At 44.2% G+C, this 9,209-nt stretch overlaps 1 protein-coding gene across 1 annotated transcript; it reads right to left on the reverse strand.

The window, feature by feature from the left end:
- Positions 1 to 3,212: 3,212 nt before the first annotated feature.
- TSHB (thyroid stimulating hormone subunit beta) lies at positions 3,213 to 8,132 on the reverse strand. Its single transcript, XM_069632615.1, has 2 exons — positions 7,974 to 8,132; positions 3,213 to 3,737 (listed from the first exon to the last, which is right to left on the reverse strand). The coding sequence occupies exons 1-2, from the start codon at positions 8,130 to 8,132 to the stop codon at positions 3,474 to 3,476; spliced, it is 423 nt and encodes a 140-aa protein (XP_069488716.1). The 3' UTR covers positions 3,213 to 3,473.
- Positions 8,133 to 9,209: the final 1,077 nt, after the last annotated feature.

Below are 9,209 nucleotides of genomic sequence, written 5' to 3' on the forward strand. Positions count from 1 at the left end.
ATGCATCCCCTGTGGCCAGGGTACGCACTCTGGACCATTGCTCCTCCCATTTTAGGATAGACAGGGGCACCAGGCAGGGCTGTCCCTTCTCTCCCCTAATATTCACATTGGCCATCAAGCCATTGGCTGACAGGATCCAACAACGACATGCCCAGAAGGGTGTTAGACTTTTTGGGGGAAATCATCTCTGTATATCCGCTCCCTGGAGGATAATCTGACACCAATGCTAGAAGACGTGTTTCTCTTCAGCACCCTATCCGGACTTCAGTTTAACTGTGCGAAGACCATACTGTTTTTGTTAACTGATGCTACCCTGTCTCCCCGTGACCTCCATGGCTTCACCTGGTCTCAATCAGAGATTAAATACTTAGGGGTAGTTGTTACTTGGCAGCTGCCCTCACTTTACAACCGTAACTATGGGAATTACCTCTCTCTCCTAGTCCCAAAAACTGAAGGCTGGGGTACCCTGCCGATTACACTTGCCGGGAGGGTGGCTGTCCTCAAGATGGTGGCTCTCCCACAACTCCTATATAGATTCCTGAATATTCCACTTTGGCCTAGTAGTGAATTCTTTAAAACACTAACTCGGACGATCAATTCATTTCTTTGGCAGTCCAGCACTGTACATTTAAAACTCAACACTTTATCTGCCCAATTCCACAAGGGGGGTTCACAGCCCCCAACTTCAAGCGATATTGGACTGCTGCCCAAGCCCACTTCGCAGCATTTTGGTTTGATGCTGCTGATCCCCCTCCACATGGTAAACTCAAACACTTGGCGTCTGAGAGCCTTGATATTCGTTCCCTGGTTCTCCCTCCCTCCAAATTGAGATTGGAACCCTTGGACCCTACTGGAGTCACGATGTTGGCTTGAAAGAGGCGCTGGAAATTAGTAGACAACCCCCATCCCTTCCACAGGGACCTCCCCCTTTAGAACTTCCTGCCTGAGCAGCCCACCGTTGATGGTACAATGGTACGTCTCTGGGGGGAGTCTGGTTTTGGCACTATCCGTAATGTTTTTGATCAAGGCTCCTTCACTGAATGGCAGGTCCTTCCAGAATTTCTGTGAGGACAACCCTCTCGTTGGCTACAATACGCTGAGCTTCACCGAGCAATAAAGTGTAGATGGCATGAATTTCCCTTGTTGCCTCCAGATCATACCTTACTGTCAGAGATTATGAGTGGCTCAACGATGAGGGGGAGGGTGACCAGGTTGTATAGCCTCATTCAGAGCAGGGCGAGGATCCCCATGGGGAGGCTCCGGGAGGCGTGGATTAGAGATCTCTGTGTGGAGGTGACTGACCAGATTTGGGAGTATATGGGCACGCTCACCCAGGCGGTCTCTTTTAACTCCAGGTACAAACTGATTCAACTAAAAATACTACATAGATAGCACTATACTCCGATTAGACTACACTGGATGGCAGGCGACAAACCTGCTGAGTGCCCGATGTGCAAAACTGATAATGCAGATTATATCCACATGCTTTGGTCTTGCACACATCTAAGTGTTTTCTGGGAAGAGGTTTGCAAGGCGGTATCCACGATGCTCGACTCTGATATTGCTCCGTCACCAATGACATGATTATTCCATGAGTTCCCCCATACTGGCCGCCTCCTTAGTAAGCTGGCTAGTCTTTGTATGTTGCTCACAGCCCAATGTATAGTGTTACTCTGACTGCGACCTAGTTCCATTGACCAATGGCTTCAAGCTGATGCGTGGGTCTCTGATGTAGAAGAACGCTGGTCCTACTTACAGCCGGCTGCTGGGAGGCCCAGGGACGTTTGGGCTCCCTTTCGATCCTACCTATCCTCCCTGAACAACAACGATAGCGATGACATGATGACCTACCATCCTCGGACCCCGATCCCAGTCGATAGCATTGCTACGAATGGTTAATTATTATCAGCATGATGTAATGCTCGCAAGTTCCTTACCGTGGCCCTGCGTGGTCATGTTGTCCTGTTTAGTCCTTTTTTTCTGTTATATGTCGATTAATTTCTTGATGCTCGTGCTCTCTGTTGTAGTGACAAGCATGTTAAATAAAGTTAAACAAGTAGATACATCACTATTCATTGTACACACGTGCTTCAATATCACAGGGCACAGGTCCCACATTTCTCATTGGTAAAATGTACTATTATGTCCCTTCTCGCTCTTTCTGCTCATCTGCCAGCCATCTACCCTGGGTTTCACAGTAAAAGGGTAGGTGGGGCTGCCATCTCCATGACAGCGGTTCAATAATGGAAATCTCTTTCCGTGTCCGTCCTGTTAATCACATCTTATATTCAGTAGAAACCCCAATCAAGGTTCTTCCCCAATAAGATTCCTTCTTATTGAATCACCTTGAGACCTTAGGGTGACTGTGCACTCTACAAATTCCAATACAAACACAGATAGAGAAATTCCGTAGAAGACCACTGCTATTCTAGAAAGAGTGGACTCTAGGATGCAACATTCTGCTGAATATTTGAATTATGCCACAGTGTAGAAGTAAGGTTAGCAGCCTTAGAGGGGCATCATCTAATTGGCAAGCATGGAATGGTGGTTTGATTGGTATACCCATGCTCTGAGTTTGCTGACTACACTCTCTCGCTCTACACTGATTTGTTTTTACGAACATTTTAAATAAGGAATCTGCCGCCTTGGCTAATGACGGTCCAAGTGTTTTTTCTGCACTTCAACCTGCTGTTTCTGTGCTGCCATGGAAACAGAAAAGGTATTTGTTCACATTTAAAAGATCCCCGTTTCCTTACACACCATAACCATGCTGGTCTTCTTTTTTTCTTTTGGTGAGTGGTTTTGAGCTTTTGCAATGGGTGCTAATGGCTGTAATACGCTGCAGGGCTGGACATTCCTATTGGTATGCAGCATTAAGGGTCCTCATTGAGCTGGCAGCAAGGACGGTGGTCTTGGAGGGTGCTAACGCTTCTATTTGTACCATCGACTAAATGGTATCCAGTCTTTAGAACATTTTCTCTTGTTAATCTTTGGATACAAATTCAACTACTGTAGAATTTAGAACTTTTAATGATCTTGAAAATCAAAAATCTTTAGATGCCGCCATCCATGGTGAGATTCAAAACCAGCAAAATGCATACTTTCTCTAGGGTGTAAAAAAGTCAACAAAATTCCCCTTTGCCCCATCATATCAGCCCAGAAGAAGTGTCTTCACTGAATGGATTTCAACACAAATCACACTTTGACCTTTATTAGATAAGCATGCTCTATATAAATGCAAGTGATCAATTTATTAATGGCTACATTTGTATATCAGGTTCAATTAAACAAAATGTCTTTCTTTCCTGATTTCATTGTTTCCTTTGTAATTAAGAAGATACTTAAATTTCATGTTACATAAACAACATAAAAGATATGTTCTCAGAGCAGATAACAAAGCACATGATACAATAATTCTCATCCTAGATGCACGCTGCAAGGTATAGGAGCTACAGTATCAAGAGCACTCCTTTTTACTGGATTCCAATTGTATATCTCATGCTATAAGTCTTCTGCGGCTTTGTGCAATAGTTGTTCTTTATTGGCTCGTGGACGCAGTCACTGTAGTCTGTATTGCATTTGTTGCACTTGCAGGTGATGGCCGCAGGGTAGGAGAAGTAGGGGTTGACATGCAGGGGGCATCCAGGAATCAGGACAGTCTTCCGCACGAAGGCCTTATATGTGCATGTGGTCTGGGCCAGAGTACTTTTAAGTAGACCCTCCTTCAGATTCGGGTCCTAAGGAGAAAACATACATGGTTAATAATCATAAATGCACTCTTTCAGTGCTAATGGATGTATATAGCTATAGATACATAAGCACATCTTTAAAAAGTGCTCCCATTTTGCCCCCAAGACGTATGTATGTACATTGCACTCCAAGTTCTGGTCACCTAACACAAGCCTTGATTAATCCTTGACCTGGTATCGCTTTAGTCCCCCTCAGACAAAAGGTCATTATTGCATCGTATTTGTTTCCAAAAATATTACTTTATAATGGCATGTATGTACAAATGTAATGTAAGGGCAATACTTGTAGATAGTAGTGTAAGATATAATAGTATTTCATTGGGGAACAGGGAGTGATTTAAGACCAACCACAAAGACAAGTGGAATTTAAAGTTTCATAAAAAAGCTGAAAATTCAGTTAGATAAATTAAAAAGGGTTGCAACAAATGTGAACCTTACACACTTTGGGTGCAATTTCACTGCTTTTACCCTATTCATCAAGTATCTGGTTTAGTGGGCAGGAAGGGGATACATTGTGCCTGATTGATTCTGAAACAAAATCATTCAAGAAATAGAAATTATCAAGTTTATGGTGGAAACATTGTTTACTTCCTCAAAAGAATGCTTGTGTTTTTGTGTCAGATGCATGATCGCAGACAGAAACACCGTTATTACTATTATTATTATTATTATTATTATTATTATTATTATTATTATTATTATTGAATTTATTGAGCACGGACCTAGCTTCAAGAAGCAACGAGCACTTTGCAGAGGTATATAGCAATACAGATGCACAGCAGAGAGCTTTACAGAAATATACAACAGCAGAGATGCATCACAGAGTGCTTTTCAGCGGTAACAGAACCGATAATACAGCATGGGGTAGGATGCAGAGGGGCACAGAGGAGGGGTACAGCTGTACAGTGTGGCGGGGAAGAGAGGGGTGGATGGCGTCAAGCGAGTGAGGTGGCGCGGGGCGACGTGATGGCCTAGGTTCTTGAGGATGTCAATAAATGTGCTTGTTTAGAATCAGTATGGGCAGGAAATGTTTGACCCAAAACATCAGTGGTATATGCTGTTGTATCAGAGATCTTGCACAACCACAAGTATTTCCAACATTCCTGTTATTTCCTGTTGGATGAGTGCTCAGACTTAAGTCAAAGAATAAGCCGAAACATGTGTCGCACTGATCATGGTATTTTGGTACAGGAAGTGATAAGGTCTGATTTTTCTAAACAAGAATGAAAACCATTTTTATTTGTCAGACCTTATAATTGCATAAATGCACAGGCGGTATAACACATGCAATCTGTGCATTTATGTAGTGCATTTATGTAATGGAGCTTGCATTGTGTGATGATGAAGCCTGCAGTTTGTTGAAAACCAGTTGAGGTGCGGAAGAGGTACGAGCAGGTAGCATGGCAGTGAAGAGGCACTGGTAGTGGAGGAAGAGGGACACAGTTTAGAGGAGGGATCAGGAAGAGCAGGAGAGGGCCCATCAGAACAAGAATGAGTGGGGCCTTCAAGGAGGCAGTCATGGACTGGGTGGTGGGGATGAAAGCCAGGAGAGAGGCGGGGAGATTATCCTAACTGAGCTCAGACTAGGACCAGACTCCGAGCCTCCTGATGGTCCTTATGGCATTTGCTAGTTTGCTACATAACATAAGACCTGCCTTATCCCTGTCCCAGGATACACGCCTAAGTGAAGCCTAGAACATCCAGGTGCGGTAGTCTACCTGAAGATGAGGCAATGACAGCCCCAGGACAAACAAAAAGGCAAGAAAAGAATGCTTAGGGTAGTTAAAAACAACACTTGTCATTGTTGTGATAGTTAACAATCGGTTGCATGCATTACAATCTGCAATGCTTCCACAGTTACATTTGTTTTTGATGTTTATATTTGTCTTTTTGTTTTCATGGTTGCTGATGTTAAGCTGACATTATTTGATGTTGACATTATTTGATGTTATCGATATACGACCAAGATTTACCAGCACCATGTACGAGTATTGGAGCAATGATGTAATCCTCATATTTGGTTTTTATTTTCAAGGTCAAGTCTCTGAATAACACAAGTGTTATCACTGTAATGTTGCTCAGCTTGATATCTCAATAAAATGTGAATTCAAAAAACAAAAAAACAACAACAAAAAACCAATAACATTGTCACTGAAAGATAGGGTTCAAGATAAACATTGGAATTAAAACAATGTGCTAGATTAATGTATTAATTTGATTTAGGACCTTTTTCTCTAAGGATCCTCAAAAGAGCTTACATATTGTTCGAGGTAGATTAGCAACCAATGCATTTGGCTGTCTAGTAACTGTCCAGTGCAAGTTATAAATTAAAAAGGTATACACTCATGAGTCAGAGAAGACCAAGATTTTCACAGTCAGTAGATTGTTGCACTTTATGAAGGTCATTACGACCCAGGCTGTAAGTTACCGCCTGGGTCGTACGCTTACCACCATGGTGTAAACTACGTTTACACCATGGTGGATGGCGAATTTACCGCCCCATTCCAAGGTGAGTGGGGCGGTAAATCCCCATTTCCCATTTTACCCTTCCCCATTCCCATTTTTGCCCCATAGGGCATAATGGGAGTGGGGAAGGCGCTAATTACGCCACCGTAAATTAAGGTGGCGTAATTAGCACCATGGTCCCTTAGCGCCATGGATTTTAACGCCTGCAAAAAGCAGGCGTTAAAATCACCCTGGCGCTAAGGGACCTTGTAATCAGGCGTTAAGGGTCGGTGCCGTTTACGGCGCCGTTAACCCCTTAACGCCTGACTCGTAATGTGGCCATTGTATATGTTGTGTTTTATAAAGTCTTATGCCAGAATGTGTTTGCATGTTTTTATGATGAATATGTACATATAATAATAATGACATTATTTTGTAATCACAAATCTCACAGTTCTTTATTTTTTACATGGACTGTGATACATCCAAAGGAAAGAAAAGACAACGGAAGGCGGTAGGGTCCTCCAGTCATAGGGCCTCATTACGACCCTGGCGTTGGACCATGGTGCTAATAGCACCATGGTCCATGCCGGTAACTTACTGACTCCGCCATGGCGGGATGGGGAATTACCGCCCCATTCCGAGGTTGGCGGGGCAGTAATTCCCCATGCCGCCATGGCCCTTCCCCATTCTCATTTTTGCCCCATAGGGCTCAATGGGAATGGGGAAGGCGCTAAGTACGGTGCCGCAAATTGCGGCATCGTACTTAGCACCAAGGTCCCTTTGCGGGTTGGTTTTTAATGCCTGCAAAAAGCGGGTGTTAAAGTCTCCAACCCGCAAAGGGACCTCGTAATCAGGCGCTAAGGGATTACCGGTACGGGTACCCTTACCGGTACCGGTAATCCCTTGGCCCCAGGGTCGTAATGAGGCCCATAGAATTGGTAAAATTGTTCTAGGGAAACGTACCCTATAGCCGGTTAAAATTCCCCCCTATCTGAATTTTGGGTATCGACTGAAACATACTAAGGCACCCATGTCGGGAGTCACGGAGTGCCACTCTTAAAATCAAGACTAGATAGATTGAGAAACAATTGTTCTGTGTGAATATGAATATTTACCTGAAAACAATCTGCCTCCAGTTAACTTCGAATTGTTGGGTCTCAAAGAGAACATGCCCTTTTGAAGCGTCACAAAGCAAACCTATTACAAAATGCAGTTGATGCTCTATGCCATGCATAGTACAGACATAGCACAATATAGAATAGAATGTTCTAGTCGTTCTTTTTAATAACTGTGACTATGGGCCTCATTACACGGTAGGCGGTGAGCCATGGCGCTATTAGCGCCATGGCTCATGGCGGTAAAATACCAGCACCGCCTTGGCGGAAAGGGGATTTACCGCCCCATTCCAAGGTTGGAGGGGCGGTAAATCCCCCTTCCACCATTGCCCTTCCCCATTCCCATTTCTGCCCCATAGGGCTCTATGGGAATGGGGAAGGCGCTAATTACGGCACCGCAATTTTGCAGTGCCGTAATAAGCTCCGAGGTCCCTTAGCGGGTTGGATTTTAACACCTGCAAAAAGCAGGCGTTAAATCCCCCAACCCGCAAAGGGACCTCGTAGTAAGGCGGTAAGGATTTACCGGTACCGGTATTTTACCGGTACCGGTAAATCCCTACCGCCATCCGTGTAATGAGGCCCTATGATGTATTGAGAGCGCCATCAGTGCTTAAGGGAACTATTATGTTCTTTCTGTGACATATTCCCTCATGCACGTTACCTGCGTGTGGCAGAATCCAGCACACACTGTGGTGTTGACAGCCAGGCAGTAGGCGCAGTCTTTGTTTTCCACGAACATGGTATATTCCGTAGGGACACAGAATGCTGCGGCCTCGAAGGTCAGGCAAAATAGGAGCGAGGTTACAAAGACGGACTGCATCCTGCACACAGGAAAGAGAAAAGCACGTCAGCAAATCGGGTACAGCAGAAAGATGACCTTAACAGCCTAACACGGTTTCATTTTATGGTTTGAATTATTTCCTACAAGTTGGTGTTGCAGGGCCAGTGAGTCAAAGCAGAAAATCTAGATGTGCACAGGCTATCCAGTGTTTTTTGATAAATATTTTCACTACAGATTATTTTACCAATATTTTTACCACAAAAATTCAGTGGAGGCGTTCTGGTGAGGCATTATGGGATGGGCATAGGGGGCACGATAGGGGGGTATATAATTAGTCCAGTGGGCACAACTTTGCTCATTAACCCATAAAGCCTAGATGTATTGTGGCAGCCAGTGAGGCTGCTCTCCACAAGCTTACAGGATTATACAATTGCTGCGCCCTGTTTACTGCGACCACCTAAAATGTTGACATTTAACCTTTTATTTCAACCCCCCTTTTCACTCCATGTATATGTGGGGGGATGGGTATGGTGTATAATGGATGAAGGAGGGACCCTGATTATCTCAAACCCTAAATCAAAATATACCCCCATTGCTTAAGGGTATCAATTCTCATCATAGTGACACTGAAAGAAAACAAATCTTGTGTCAGGCTACTCAACAGTCCATTTGACCTGAAAAATGGCCGGCATTAAATAAGCTCCATGTTAAAATTACCGCTCCACTCCATAGTATACTGTTGCTGTTACTGCAATTTCCTATCAACCCAAAGCCATGAGTCTCGTTTGACTGACCCTTCCCAATTCTATAGGCCTCATCAGGAGTGTGGCGGTATCCCGGTGGTAATACCAACGGGATACTGCCAGTGCAAATAGCCTTACCTGAGAAGCACGTGTGAACAATGCATAGTGATTTCACAATGCACTGCTGGACAGGCACCAGGTGTGCAAAACGGGTGAGATAGGCACATTTCTAGTGGCTGACTTAAGGAGACTTTCAGTCCGGCACTATTAGAGCTGAATCATGAGTAACGGTCCAGCAGTAAGTTCCCATTCCCCATTGGGTCCATTGGTTCGGGGGCGCTATTACTACCGGCAGTAATTGCGCTGGTGGTAA

This window comes from Ambystoma mexicanum, chromosome 13, assembly GCF_040938575.1.
Source record: "Ambystoma mexicanum isolate Mex_15411 chromosome 13, UKY_AmexF1_1, whole genome shotgun sequence".
NCBI lineage: Eukaryota > Metazoa > Chordata > Amphibia > Caudata > Ambystomatidae > Ambystoma > Ambystoma mexicanum.

Coding starts and splice junctions, on each gene's coding strand:
- TSHB (XM_069632615.1), bottom strand. CDS start 8,132: ATGCAGTCCGTCTTTGTAACCTCGCTCCTATTTTGCCTGACCTTCGAG. Junction 3,738..7,973: donor CTGGATTCTGCCACACGCAG/GTAACGTGCATG, acceptor TTTTCTCCTTAG/GACCCGAATCTGAAGGAGGG.